Consider the following 15,027-nt stretch of genomic DNA (forward strand, 5'->3'; position numbering starts at 1 on the left):
GAAGTGGTCCTCCAGACAGGCAGAAGTCTTCATCCAGACGGCATCTTCTATCTTCATCCATCCGGCACGGAGCGGGTCCATCTTCAAGACATCCGACGCAGAGCATCCTCTTCATCCAACAGCTAACACTGAATGAAGGCTCCTTTAAATGACGTCATCCAAGATGGCGTCCCTTCAATTCCGATTGGCTGATAGAATTCTATCAGCCAGTCGGAATTAAGGTAGAAAAAATCCTATTGGCTGATGCAATCAGCCAATAGGATTGAAGTACTTTAGATAATTTAATTTAATTGTATTTAATTGTATTTAATTTAGGGAAATAATTTAATTATAGTGTAGTGTTAGGTGTTAGTGTAACTTAGGTTAGGTTTTATTTTACAGGTCAATTTGTCTTTATTTTAGCTAGGTAGTTATTAAATAGTTAATAACTATTTAATAACTATTGTATCTAGTTAAAATAAATACAAACTTGCCTGTAAAATAAAAATAAACCCTAAGCTAGATGCAATGTAACTATTAGTTATATTGTAGCTAGCTTAGGGTTTATTTTATAGGTTAGTATTTAGTTTTAAATAGGAATTATTTAGTTAATGATAGTAATTTTATTTAAATTTATTTAAATTATATTTAAGTTAGGGGGTTTAGGGTTATACTTAGGTTTAGGGGTTAATACATTTAGAACAGTGGCGGCGACGTTGGGGGCGGCAGATTAGGGGTTAATAAATATAATGTAGGTGTCGGTGATGTTGGGGGCAGCAGATTAGGGGTTAATAGTTATAATGTCGGTGTCGGCTATGTCGGGGGCGGCAGATTAGGGGTTAATAAGTGTAAGATTAGGGGTGTTTAGACTTGGGGTTCATGTTAGGGTGCTAGGTGTAGACATAAATTTTATTTACCCATAGGAATCAATGGGGCTGCGTTAGGAGCTAAACGCTGCTTTTTTGCAGGTGTTAGACTTTTTTTTCAGACGGCTCTCCCCGTTGATTCCTATGGGGAAATCGTGCATGAGCACGCACAACCAGCTCACCGCTAACGTAAGCAGCGCTGATATTGGAGTGAGATGTGGAGCAAAATTTTGCTCAACGCTCACTTTTTGTCTGTTAACGCCGGGTTTGTAAAAACCCGTAATACCAGCGCTGTCTGTAAGTGAGCGGTGAGCATAAACTGCTCGTTAGCACCGCATAGCCTCTAACGCAAAACTCGTAATCTAGGTGATTGATTGTCATGGACAAAATACTACCTATAGTGTTTGTGTCATTAACATGTTAATCTGAACCATAGTAACCATGTTTTTTGTTGTTGTTGCTTTTTTAAACAGATTTGACATTGAAATTGAGCCACTCTTTGCAAGTATAGCAGTATATGACTTGAAAGAAAGAAAAAAGGTAATATAATATAATATTGTAACTAGTAGTAGTTGAACATTGTTTTACAATACCTAAGATATTACTGCCACTTCTACATACTTTATGAGGCCCCTATTATTGGTGTTGGGGGTGGACGTTTATATCCTCATATCTAAACAAGCGCTCACCTCATTCACTCTTGATGCCAGTGAGTCACCAAGTGATGTATAGCTCATCTGTATGACAAGCAACTCCCTCCTGTTTATCGTGTTCATGGCATTGTGTCCCCCACGGAAAACTCCTTCAGGCACTCGTAGCCCCTATACAATACAATACATTTGTGTTTTTTATTATTATTTGCATCATCATAAACATCAGTTATTGTTAAAGCACTGGATTTGTAATTGTTAAATTGAGAAATATAGGCTCAAATTAGTAATTGATTGCAGAATTCATAAGACATAGTAAAAAGACAAATAATTATCACAAATCAGTGCTCATTCCTCATTCCTCATTCCTCAATGTTATTGAGTGATTACTTTGCAGCCATGAAGCTAACGGTATATTGTAGGCTCCCTGGAGATTTTTTTCCCATTTACTTTTACAGGTATGAAATTTAGCTCTTTCTCTTGGTATTTTTTGCGTGGAAACTTAGCTCTTTTCTACGACAGCATAGCTATATGCCCTCAGGAGAGTTCATGTGTCTTGAGCACTATATTGCAGCAATGTTTTCAACAATGTTTGTTACAGTGTTATGCATATAGTTCTTTACGGGACATAAAAGTGCAAACAAAAACAACTGTGATATAATAGAGTATTTTATTATTTCACTGTTTCTTGCAGTAACTGTGTGTTTAGCCTTCAAACACACAGTTAGCACCATCAATCCACTACTGGGAGCTAGCTGACCAAATCTGGTGAGCCAATGACAATTGACATACTCATGCATACACACACATATAAGGGCTGTTTAGTTGTCCGGGAATAATGATGTGATGTCAGAATGTTTATAGGGATATTATCTAATAATGTAATGGAATTTGACTCATGCAGTAGAAAACCTATAGAACGCTTGGACATTCTCCCAGTTGTAATGAAGGATTTGCGTATCTCATGCTCCTGGTTTTTGTCAAGCAGAGAAATATTGTTGTTGTTTTTTTCTTTCTAGATCTCTGAAACTTTTCATTGTGATTTGAATTCTGAAACGTTCAAGTCTTACCTGCGGAATCACACACCCAATGTAGAGCCATCGAGCCAAGCAAAATCTGCAATACTCTCTATTACCTATCCCTCATCAGATATCTTCTTGGTCGTTAAGGTAATAATTCTGTGTTAACCGTATAGATACTGCACTGATGATGATGAAAATATGTATCTGTTGATATTTTTTAACCCTTTGATGGCGTTAAACAAATTGAAATCCTGCGATCGTGCACGCAATCGCGAGATTTCAATGATGGGATCGGGTCAGGGGGCGTCCCTGTGATGCTAGGCACGCCCTCCAGACCGCGATCACATCATGGAAGCTCCTTTGGTTTTAGGAGAGCCAACGGTTATGACGTTCTATTTCGTCCTAACGGCACTAAAGCCCAGTGTAATTGTGACGGAATAGAACGGCATAACAGCGTTAAAAGGTTAAATAACAAGTAAGGATTTTTTTATTTTTATAGAATTTAATGATTATTTGTACTTAGATGTGCGCAATTCAAGTCCATAACAGGCATAAAATATCTTGTATTTGGTTGTTTACTTAAAGGGACAGTAAACCTTGTAATCACAAGACATTTCTGTTGTGCTGCTGTACAATAACATATCAGACAAGTCTGAATGTTTTTAAAACACATTAACATCCTTTTTACTGCAATTATTTTTCAAAAACCAAACTCCACCCACCATTTGCCTTATTTGGAGGAGCCAATCTAAGCTTTAGACATCAGACAACAAGGCTAACCCTGGTTATAGTATAGAGTGCACTGTTTAGCAGTTGGTATGAGTTAAAGCCAGTTAGGCACAGATATATAACAGCGTTAACACTGAGAAGTCAGCAGGTGCTTTTCTTGTTCTGAGAGTTAGAAGTTGCTCAATTTTCAGAACTCAACTACTTGAAAAGGGGGCAAAATAAATAATGAAAGTATATTGTAAAGTTGTTTCATTATGTATAACTAAACATTTTATATGAAAGTATCAAGGTCTGTACTGTCCATTTAAATTATTTAGCCAAGAAAATACATTTTTAAATCATGGTTCGCTTATACTCATTGAAGTCTTTCGTATATTGTTAATGATTTTAAAAACGTGAAAGTTGTAAGCATGGAATTATACATAACCATTGCAACATGCTTCATTCTGATGCAAACATTTTTCTATTTTCATCTTGTACAAATATTTCCTGTTGATTTATTATTCTTTCATATGTAATCTGAGTTATCATTATTTAAGGAACTGAGATAATATCAACACTGTCAGTTTTTGATATAGAAAGGAGATGTGAATTACAGTGCACATATTGCATGAGCTGTATAAATAGCTAACCATAGGTGAACATACTGTTCCATTTAAAAACCTCAAAGCTTTACCAATGAGTTTTAATAAAAAATCTTATTTCAAGGGGCGTAGAAGTGATGTAGTAAACTTAATCAAACCTCTAATCATTGTAGTGAATTACAGTAATGTAAATATTTTTGTGCATATTTACATTTTAGGGATAGTCTAGTCAAAATTTAACTTTCATAATTCAGATAGAGCATGCAATTTTAATCAACTTTCTAATTTACTCCTATTTTAATGTTTTCCTTATTCTCTTGGTATCTTTATTTGAAAAAGCAAGAGTGTAAGCTTAGGAGCCGGCCCATTTTTGGTTCAGCACCTGGTAGCGATTGCTGATTGGTTTCTAAATGTAGCTGCTAATCAGCAAGTGCTACCCAGGTGCTGAACCAAAGATAGGCTGGGTCATAAGCTTACATTCCTGCTTTTTCAAATAAAGATACCAAGAGAAACGAAGAAAAATTATAATAGGAGTAAATTAGAAAGTTACTTAAAATTGCATGCTCTATCTGAACCATGAAAGTTTATTTTTGACTAGACTATTCCTTTAAGTCAGATCTCTAAAATGTAAATATGCACAAAAATATTTACATTTGGGTTCAGTATCCCTTTAAATTCTTTTTACAGTGAGGTGTAAATACTTAGGGAATTTTGAGGTTACATAGAGATGTTCAGGTGATATTTTCTAGTCAGCTTTTTACAGCTATGCTGCTGCACTTTCAAGTGTTTAAACATTTGGGTGTTATGTCCCAAAAATTCCATTACTTGAGCAGAATTTTTGTGCTCTATAGGCTTTGTGCTCATCTGTTACCCAACATGAATTTTTATTGCAGGCTCTCTTAAAAATCTATTATGTGAGGGAAAAATTACTCACCTGCATATCCAACATAAATAGGGTAGCGTGCACTATACTAATGCACATATGATAAATACTAAACAGGGACTTGAAATACCAGCACAGAGATCAAGTGGTATGGATTGGGCTTCAGAGATGTTAATAATTCAAACTGCTTGCATTTTGCACTCAATTTAAACGTAATCTGGCCCTTAGTGTTTTATTATATATTTTCTTTGAAACTCCCATAATGTTACAAAATGTTTTTTTCCAGGTAGAAAAAGTTCTACAACAAGGAGAGATTGGGGAATGTGCCGAACCATATATGGTTCTGAAGGAGAGTGATGGAGGAAAGGTATGATAAACACGGAAATTCAACTAAAGCTAACCAAATTAGGACATTAATAAACAGTGCCCTCCATTAATATTGGCACCCCTGGTAAATATGAGCAAAGAAGGCTGTGAAAAATTGTCTTTATTGTTTAACCTTTTGCTCTTTTGTTAAACAAATACACAAAAATTGTGTAGAATTCATAAGAGAAAAATATATTTTAAGTATATTCCCATTAATATTTTCCATTTGTTAGTACACCTGTGTGACTAGGAACAGGAAACTGTTCAACCAAGACCTCCTGTTTCACAGGGGTATACATATAAGGTAACACACAGGCCAATTTCCCTTAGTTATTCATCACAATGGGTGAGACCAAGGAATATAGCTGTGATGTGCAGCAAAAGGTTGTTGAGCTTCACAAAATTGGAAGTGGCTATAAGAAAATAGCAAAAGCATTGAAAATGCCCAATTCCACCATCAGAGCAATAATAAGGAAGTTCCAGTCAACTGAAAATGTTATGAATCAACCTGGAAGAGGACTTGTGTCAATATTGTCTCAACAAACTGTAAAGAGGGTGGTTCGAGTGGCTAAAATATCTCCAAGGATCACAGCTGGAGAATTGCAGGTTAGTTGCCTCTTGGGGTCAGAAAGTCTTCTACATCACCACTAATTGTTTGGAAGGGTTTAAAAAAAAAAAAAGCCTCTACTCTCATCCAAAAACAAACTCAAGCATCTTCAGTTTGCCAGACACTACTGGAACTTCAAATGGGATTGGGTTCTATGGTCACATGAAACCAAAATAGAGCTTTTTGGCAATAAACACCAGAGGTGGGTTTGGCGCACACAGAGAGGTAGCAACATGGAAAAGTACCTCATGCCCACAGTTAAATATGGTGGTGGCGCTTAAATGTTTTTCTGCCAGAGGACCTGGATATTTTGTTAAGATACATGGCATCATGGACTCTATCAAATATCAACAGATATTAAATGAACACCTGGCTGCCTCTGCCAAAAAGTTTAAAATGGCCCATGGTTGGATCTTCCAGCAGGACAATGATCCAAAACATACATCAAAATCAACACAAAAATGGTTTACTGACCACAAAATCAAGGTCCTGCCATGGCCATCCCAGTCCCCTAACTTGAACCCTATAGAAAATCTATGGGGTGAACTGAAGAGGAGTCATCAAAATTTGAAGGATCTGGAGAGATTCTGTATGGAGGAATGGTCACAGATACCTTGCCATGTATTCTCTAACCTCATCAGGCTTTATAGGAGAAGACTCAGAGCTGTTATCTTGGCAAATGGAGGTAGCACAAAGTATTGACTAAAAGGGTGGCAATAATTGTGCCACACATATATTTAACACAAAAATTTTTTTTGTATAAACCTGTGATGTGTTTGCAATTGTTTAATATCCATGAGAGCAGAGTATTTATTTGTATTTTTTTAACAAAAGGTTAAACTATAAAGACAACTTTTCACAATCTTCTTTACCAAGGGTGCCAATATTAATGGAGGGCACTGTATTGTTATCATTCTAACACAACAAAAACTGTCTTCTTTTTTAATTGTCTGTCTAGCCTCAGAAGCTTTTATAGATTTTAAAGGGACATGAAACCCATTTTTTTCTTTTATAAATCAGAGAGAGCATGCAATTTTAAACACTTTTCTAATTTACTTCTATTATTTAATTTGTTCTGTTCTCTTAGTATCCTTTGTAGAAAAGCATACCTAAGTAGGCTTAGGAGCTGCTGATTGGTGGCTGCACATATATGTCTCATGTCATGTGCATTGCTGTTTCTTCAACAAATGATACCAAGAGAATTATGGAAATCAGATGATAGAGGTAAATTGGAAAGTTGTTTAACCCCTTCACTACCGGGACTTCCAGACAAAAACTTGCCCAAAATACCAGAGTATGTTTAGCATTTTTGCTATCACTCCATTTAAACAGAAATAGAGCCTTGTTTTTTTTTTTTATTCAAACAATCTTATATTTTTATATCAAAACTATATATATATTTTAAGTAGACAACCCAAGGTATTGATCTAGGCCCATTTTGGTATATTTCATGCCACCATTTCATTGCCAAATGTGATCAAATAAAAAAAAGGTTCTTTTTTCGCAAACTTTGGGTTTCTCACAGAAATTATTTACATACTGCTTGTGCAATCGTAGCACAAATGTTTGTAAAAGTTTCTCTGGGTTCAGAAATAGCAGAGATATATGAATTTCCCATTGCTTTTTGGTAATTAGAAGGCCGCTAATTGCAGCTTCTATTATTTCCGGCAGTGAATGGGTTAATTAGGTAGTTTAAAAGGTTAATTTTAGCTTTAGTGTATAGATTAGCCTCCCACCTGACATTCCCCACCCCCTGATCCCTGCCAAACAGCTCTCTTCCCTCCCCCACTCCCCATTGGTAAACCCCATCTTAGGTACTGGCAGACATTCAGTCTGCCAGTATGAAAAAATAAGGCTCTTTTTAAAACTTTTTATATTTTTTGCAGTGTAGGATACTCTCTTATCCCCTAACCTCCCTGACCCCCCCCCCCCCCAAACAGCTCTCTAAACCTCCCCCCCATCTATCATCCGCCATCTTAGGTACTGGCAGCTGCCTGCCAGTACCTAAAAACTGCATTTAGCGTAATGTACCCCCACCCGCAATCTTTTTCTTAGGGGACCCCCACACCCCAGATCCCCTTTTCTGTAGTATAGCTGCCCCATCCCACCCTTTCCCTTTATTTATTTTTTATTTCCGTAGGTATGGTCCTCCCACTCCCTCCCGCCTCCCCTGCTGGACCGCCCACCCGCCTCCCACCTTCACCTCCCACCGGCACCAGTAACGTTCGTTACAGACGGTGACACACATAGTTTGACCGTCTGTAACGATCAGGCAACTGCCCTCATATGAAGCCGGAGCACTGATCGCGCTCTGGCTCCATATTAGATGCCTGAAGCTTCAGGAGCTCCAGATCTTGGCTGTAACTTAACAGCCGAGAGTGCTGGAGCTTTCTGAAGCAACAATGTATATATACGTTGTGCGGTACAAAAGCCAAAGTACCGCACTATGTATATATATGTCGTATTGGGTGAAGGGGTTAAAATAGTTTTCTTTATCTGAACCGTGAGAGAAAAATGTTGGGCTTCATATGCCTTAAATAATATGATAGACATTAACACACATGTAAAAGTAACAGTATTTAGTTTCAAACTGAAAAATGAATGCATTGGACAGGGGGGCCATTATAACTTAATACTTTTGTCATTAATAGTTAATCATTGCATATTTTTCTGCATTTTATTTCAGACTAAGGAAAAAGTTGAAAAGCTAAAAGCGCAAGCAGAAAACTTTTGTCAGCGTTTGGGAAAGTACCGTATGCCGTTTGCCTGGGCACCTATAAGTCTTGTTAGCTGCCTTAGTGTTGTAAATCTGGATAAAGAGACACAAGATAATGAAAATGGTATTTTTAAGCCAGATTGATTGATTGATTTATTGACTGATTGTTATATGTATTGCAATGTAAGCAGTGGTGTACCTTTTAATCAGCCCCTACCCCAGAAAGATGTACAGTATATCTCTCTAAAATATTCTTATCCTCCATAAAAAAACATATAACTGTAAAGATAAACTATAACATAAGTCCTCCTTTAGAATACAACCAATTTCCACATTCTCTCAAAGTGTTTACAGTACTCAAAAACAAAGATGTCTTATATTATATTATATTACATTGTGTTATATTTTATCATGAGATTATATTATCATATGGAATTACACTATTTTATATTATTTTAACTCAAGTGTTGCTTCAAACATCTGAATATCATTAATGTGTTTCCAATGACTTGTTATAAAAGCAGCAGAGTATAAAATGGATGGAATTTGTTTAATTTAGGTTTATTTTTGTATTGGAAATACTTGGGTTTTGTCCATTAAAGTCATCACCTATTGTTCTCAAGAACATGCCCATTTAAATTAACTGAGCCAGCATTAAGAGCTGATCCCCTTCTCTTATCTCTCTGTATACACAAAGGCCAATAATGAGGTACTGACATTTGCATTATGGTTGGCATTTTCAATGAGTTAAACCAGCTATTTCAATGCAAGAATAAACCTAAATGAGCAATTTCAGTAATTTAGTAGCTTACTACAGGGTATATTGGCTTTCTTTTTTACTGTAAAGGGTGAAATAGCGTGGCTTCTGCCGTCAGCAACAAGATATCACTATTGCCAAATACGAGAGGCATGTAATAATAGGGCATCTTGTTGCTTTTGAAGAGACCCAATCCATTACAGGGCTAAAACCCCCTTAAAGACATGCAATGTACATAATATATTTGTGTCTATCAAGTGACAAATTCTTTGTTGTGTGTTAAAGTATAAAAAGTTTTAGACACCACAAAGTTTTGTATAAAACTTGAATTATAATTGCTTGTTGCCTCACAAACTAGTATATATACAGTATACAACTATACAGTATACAACAGAAGTGAGTACACCCCTGTGCAATATTACTAGGGACAGTCTAGTCAAAATTAAAATTTCATGATTCAGATAAGGCATGTAATTTTAAACAACTTTCCAATTTACTTTTATTATCAAATTTGCTTTGTTCTCTTAGAATTCTTAGTTGAAAGCTAAACCTAGGGAGGCTTATATGCTAATTGCTAAGCCCTTGAAGGCCTCCTGTTCTCTGAATGCATTTGACAGTTTTTCACAGCTAGAGGGCATGTCTGCATCATGGTTCACTTCTGTTGTATACTGTATATACAGTGTGTGAGTGTGTGCTTATATTTATATATATATATATATATATATATATATATATATATATATATATATATATATATATATATATATGCCAAATGCTTTCCTCATGAACTTCAATTTCTTACTCATCTGGGACTAGTGGCATTTTCCAGATAGATAGATTAGATTTATATTACTAGAATTCAGAATTACTAGAATTCAGATATACATATAATCTATTAATATAATCATATATAATCAAAAGTAGGTATAAGCCAGGATTTTTCATCAAATCATTTATAAATTGACTTCTTGATTTGATGAAAAATCCTTGCTTATACCTACCTTTGTTTGGATGCGTATATTTTTAAGTTAAACAGCTAGATTGTTGACTTCAGGAGGGCAGATCCAAAGTTGGACTTTGTATGTATGTATGTGTGCATGTGTGTGTGTGTGTATGTATATATATGTATATATATATATATATATATATATATATAGTATATATCCTATATTATAAAAGGCCAAGTGTTTGTCTGAAGCCGTCATGCGCAGTAGAGACAAACACTTGGCCTTCCTGCACGCGCACCTCCGCAGTGTAAGCAGCGCACAGCTGAGAGATTTCGCACGCGCACCCACCCGACCTCGCGCCCACCTCCGCATTGTAAGCAGCGCACAGCTGAGAGACCTTCACACGCGCACCCACCCAACCTCGCGCGCACCTCCACAGTGTAAGCAGCGCACAGCTGAGAGACCTTCGCACGCGCACCCACCCGACCTCGCACCTCCGCAGTTTAAACAGCAGCGCGGGAATGAGAGAGAGAAGAGAGAGAGAAGAGAGAGAACGAACGAACGAACCGCGGTACATAATAAATTGGCCCGTGTACACAGGCTTTAGGACTAGTGTATATATATGAATAATGTAAGGAAGATAAAGAAGAAATAAAACCAAGAAATCACAGTATGCCCTATGCCAGCACAATCTATAACTAATCAAATAAGAATACCCTTCCCATAAATAACCAGATGTCTCTCAATTTATGTACAAAAATATAATATATTTATTCAACAATAAATCCAATATAATGAATGTAATATAAAAGGTTAGTGAGTATACTAAATTGCTAATATATGATGCCTATCTACCAATGGCCATTGGGATGATGTACTAGTCCCATTGTAGTATAAGAGCTCTTATGGATCCTTATGATGGGGTTATGCATATATCACTGTTCTTATGGCCTATGATGGCCTAGAAAGCAAAAAGAAAATCCATTTCTATGATAATACTGTTCCCCATTAGACTTTGTTATTTGTAATCCAAGGGTACCAAAAGTATGCCAAATACAGGTGGTTGGAGAGCGGGCATAAGCAGATAAGAGTCCACCAATATAGCGCTGTATTGGTAAAAAGCAACAATGTTAGTTGACAGCAGCAATGTTAGTTAGCAATAGCAGTGGCGCTAAAGCAGCCAAAATTTCCCAGCAGTTCTAGCAATTAAAGTCTAATAAATGCAATAAATCATCAAGCAAGCAGATAATTAATATACCAACGATAGTTTGACACAGATCAGTATTGTGCTGTTATGATACGCCATAAAGAAGCCGCATACAACTTGCCCTGCGGCGAAACACGTGTAGCGTTTTTGTGCTTTAAGACCTTGGCTAGGCCAGCCGAAGGAACCTTATCCCATGGTGCCGTTGAGGTTATATCGGATGTACAAAGAGAGCGAGGAAAAGCGAAGCTAACAGCTATTGGAGTAACATACAGCGGTAAGAGGCGCAGATGAATGGATTTGCAAGCCAAACAGCATGACTTATCTTCAAGTGATTGGATTTGACACAGTGGAGGCTCCAACAAGAAGACTGGTGAAATCTATCCATTTTGCACTATAATAATAGGGTCCCTTGTGTGAGGAATATACCTCAGTAGGTTGTACCCTGCAAAGTTGATAATACATACATACTTTTAGTGCATGATTTGGGATTCTCACGGAAACATAAGAGCCCAATACTGATCTGTGTCAAACTATCGTTGGCATGTTAATTATCTACTTGCTTGTTGATTTATTGCATTTATTAGACTTTAATTGCTAGAACTGCTGGGAAATTTTGGCTGCTTTACCGCTACCGCTATTGCTAACTAACATTGCTGCTGTCAACTAACATTGCTGTTGTTTACCAATACAGCACTATATTGGTGGACTCTTATCTGCTTATGCCCGCTCTCCAACCACCTGTATTTAGCATACTTTTGGTACCCTTTGGATTACAAATAACGAAGTCTAATGGGGAACAGTATTATCATAGAAATGGACTTTCTTTTTGCTTTCTAGGCCATCATAGGCCATAAGAACAGTGATATATCCATAACCCCATCATAAGGATCCATAAGAACTCTTATACTAGAATGGGACTAGTACATCATCCCAATGGCCATTGGTAGATAGGCATCATATATTAGCAATTTAGTATCCTCACTAACCTTTTTATATTGCATTCATTACATTGGATTTATTGTTGAATAAATCCTATACTATAAAAGGCCAAGTGTGTTTGTCCGAAGCTGTCATGCGCAGTAGAGACAGCACGAGGACAAACACACCTGGCCTTACAGTCCCTAAGTCTCTGCAGTGCGACTCAAGCAGAAGTGGGCATGGCCTAGTGTGGGAGGCGTGGCCGTGCGTGAAGGGGGCGGGACCGAGCGTGAAGGGCCTGAAGGGGGCGGGTCGAGCATGAAGGGGGCGGGGCCAGGCGGGCCATGAAAGGCCGTGCAGACTGAGACCCTGAGAGCTCAAAACAGCTCAAAAGAGGTGAGAGAGGGGGTAGGGAAAAGATAAGAAAGGTGAGAGAGAGATCAAGAGGGGAGATAAAGAGATCATAAGAGAGGGAGCAAAAGAGAGGGAGAGAGACAGCAAAAGAGAGGGGAGGGAGAACAAAAGAAAGGGGAGAGAGAGATCAAAAGAGAGGGGGGGAGAGAGAGAGGGGGGAGGGGGGGGGAGAGAGAGAGGGGAGAGAAAGGGGGGGAGGGAGAGAAAGGGGGGAGGGAGAGAAAGAGGTGGGGAGAGAGGGAGGGGTGAGAGGGAGGGGAGAGAGAGAGAGAGGGGAGGGAGGGAGAGGGGGAGGGAGGGAAGGAGAGGAGAGAGGAGGGGGAGAGAGAGGGGGAGAGAGAGAGGGGAGAGGGGGGGAAAGTGAGAGAGGGGAGAGGGGGGGAAAGAGAGAGGGGAGAGAGAGAGATAGAGGGGAGAGAGAGAGATAGAGGGGAGAGAGAGAAGGGAGAGAGAGGGGAGAGAGAGCGCAAAAGAGAGGGGTGAGAGAGCGCAAAAGAGAGGGGTGAGAGAGAGCGTTAAAGAGAGGGGTGAGAGAGAGCGTAAAAGAGAGGGGTGAGAGAGTGCAAAAGAGAGGGGGAGAGAGAGCGCAAAAGAGAGGGGGAGAGAGCGCGCAAAAGAGAGGGGAGAGAGAGAGCGCAAAAGAGGGGGGAGAGAGCGCAAAAGAGTGGGGGAGAGAGCGCAAAAGAGTGGGGGAGAGAGCGCAAAAGAGTGGGGGAGAGAGCGCAAAAGAGGGGGGGAGAGAGCGCAAAAGAGGGGGGGAGAGAGAGTGCGCAAAAGAGGGGGGAGAGAGAGCTCAAAAGAGAGGGGGAGAGAGAGAACTCAAAAGAGAGGTGGAGAGAGAGAGCTCAAAAGAGAGGGGGAAAGAAAGCGCAAAAGAGAGGGGGAGAGAGAGAGCGCAAAAGAGGGGGGGAGAGAGAGCCCAAAAGGGGGGGAGAGAGAGTGCAAAAGAGAGGGGGGAGAGAGAGAGCTCAAAAGAGAGGGGGGAGAGAGAGAGCTCAAAAGAGAGGGGAGAGAAAGCGCAAAAGAGAGGGGGGAGAGAGAGAGTGCAAAAGAGAGGGGGAGGGAGAGAGCACAAGGGGTGGGACCGCTGTACCCTGCAAAAAATGGCCCGTGTGAACGGGCTTTAGGACTAGTATATTATATTTTTGTAAGTAAATTTAAAGGCATCTGGTTATTTATGGGAAAGAGACATGGACCTCTACACCCAGTGCTTAATAGCTTTATCTTCTTATTTGATTATTTATAGATTGTGCTGGCATAGGACATACTGTGATTTCTTGGTTTTCTATCTTCTTTATCTTCCTTACATTATTCATTTTTATATTTATGCCCCCTTGTACCCCTAGATATATGACTACAAAGATATCTAGGGTTATCTAAAAATCTGACAACATATAAATTGGATTGAGCTGGCACTTCGAACCATTTATATATATATGTGTGTGTATATACAAACCATGACTCTTCATTTTGATTGCGACATTCTATCAGTAGTCTATTGTGAGGAAACAGGATTTATATTTTAATTTCTCAGTTGTCTATTACAGTGCTTAGAGTATATAATGTGGTATGTTTTTTCTTCCTGTAAAGTGGAGTCTGCAAAGAACTTCCTTATTTAACGTTTAGAGCCAGATTACGAGTGGAGCCCTAACAGTTATGCGCAAGCAAGAAGGGGTATATCGCTGTTTGTGTGCGTCAGATTTTTCGCTCATATTACAAGTTGAAAGTAAACACATTCACTTGAGAACAATTGAAGTTAAAAGGACATAAAACAAGTTGGGATAGAGACAAAATAATATAATATGTACTTTAATTACTTTACCTGCAAATTTATATTGTAGTGCCTCACCATTAACCCTTTCTTTTTAGTTTCTGAATTGTAAAGCTCTAACTCCCCCCACACAATTCCTTTTATGGCTGTATCTATATCTATTGTTGTTTGGTAAAATACACAAATGCATCGGGATTATCTGCTGGAGCATGCCTAGAAGCTGTGAACTCAGTTGAAATACAATGCCTGTGTCTAAACACTGATAAGAGGGGTGGAGTTAGCTGCTCCAGGCAGTTTAGCTATGTAATTAATTTTGCTTATTTTAAAAAATTATTTTAAAATACTTGCCAGCAATTTTTAAACAATTTTTTATGCAAACTATTTTAAATTAATTAGCCCTTTTAGGATATGCACAGATCTCAACCTGTTTTATGGCACTTTAATGCTCATCAGGATAGCGTGTCCTCAGATCTCTGGTTAAAGTGATTGTAAACTTGAATGAATTAAAGCACAGTATCAAAAAATAATCGTAAAAACAGGAGCACTTTAATTCATTAAAGTTTACAAAGACGCTTATTTTTTAAAATACTTACCATTGCTTTATGGTAAAG

General features: G+C 38.4%; 1 protein-coding gene across 1 annotated transcript in view; it reads left to right on the forward strand.

Moving 5' to 3' along the window:
• Window positions 1–15,027, forward strand: part of DOCK8 (dedicator of cytokinesis 8) — a 515,743-nt gene that overhangs the window by 55,635 nt on the left and 445,081 nt on the right. Inside the window, exons 9-12 of the mRNA XM_053699981.1 lie at window positions 1,319–1,385; window positions 2,515–2,664; window positions 5,000–5,080; window positions 8,373–8,526. Of these exons, the coding sequence (XP_053555956.1) occupies window positions 1,319–1,385; window positions 2,515–2,664; window positions 5,000–5,080; window positions 8,373–8,526 (452 nt within the window). The remainder of the gene's footprint in view (window positions 1–1,318; window positions 1,386–2,514; window positions 2,665–4,999; window positions 5,081–8,372; window positions 8,527–15,027) is intronic.

The sequence above is a fragment of the Bombina bombina genome, chromosome 2 (assembly GCF_027579735.1).
Source record: "Bombina bombina isolate aBomBom1 chromosome 2, aBomBom1.pri, whole genome shotgun sequence".
NCBI lineage: Eukaryota > Metazoa > Chordata > Amphibia > Anura > Bombinatoridae > Bombina > Bombina bombina.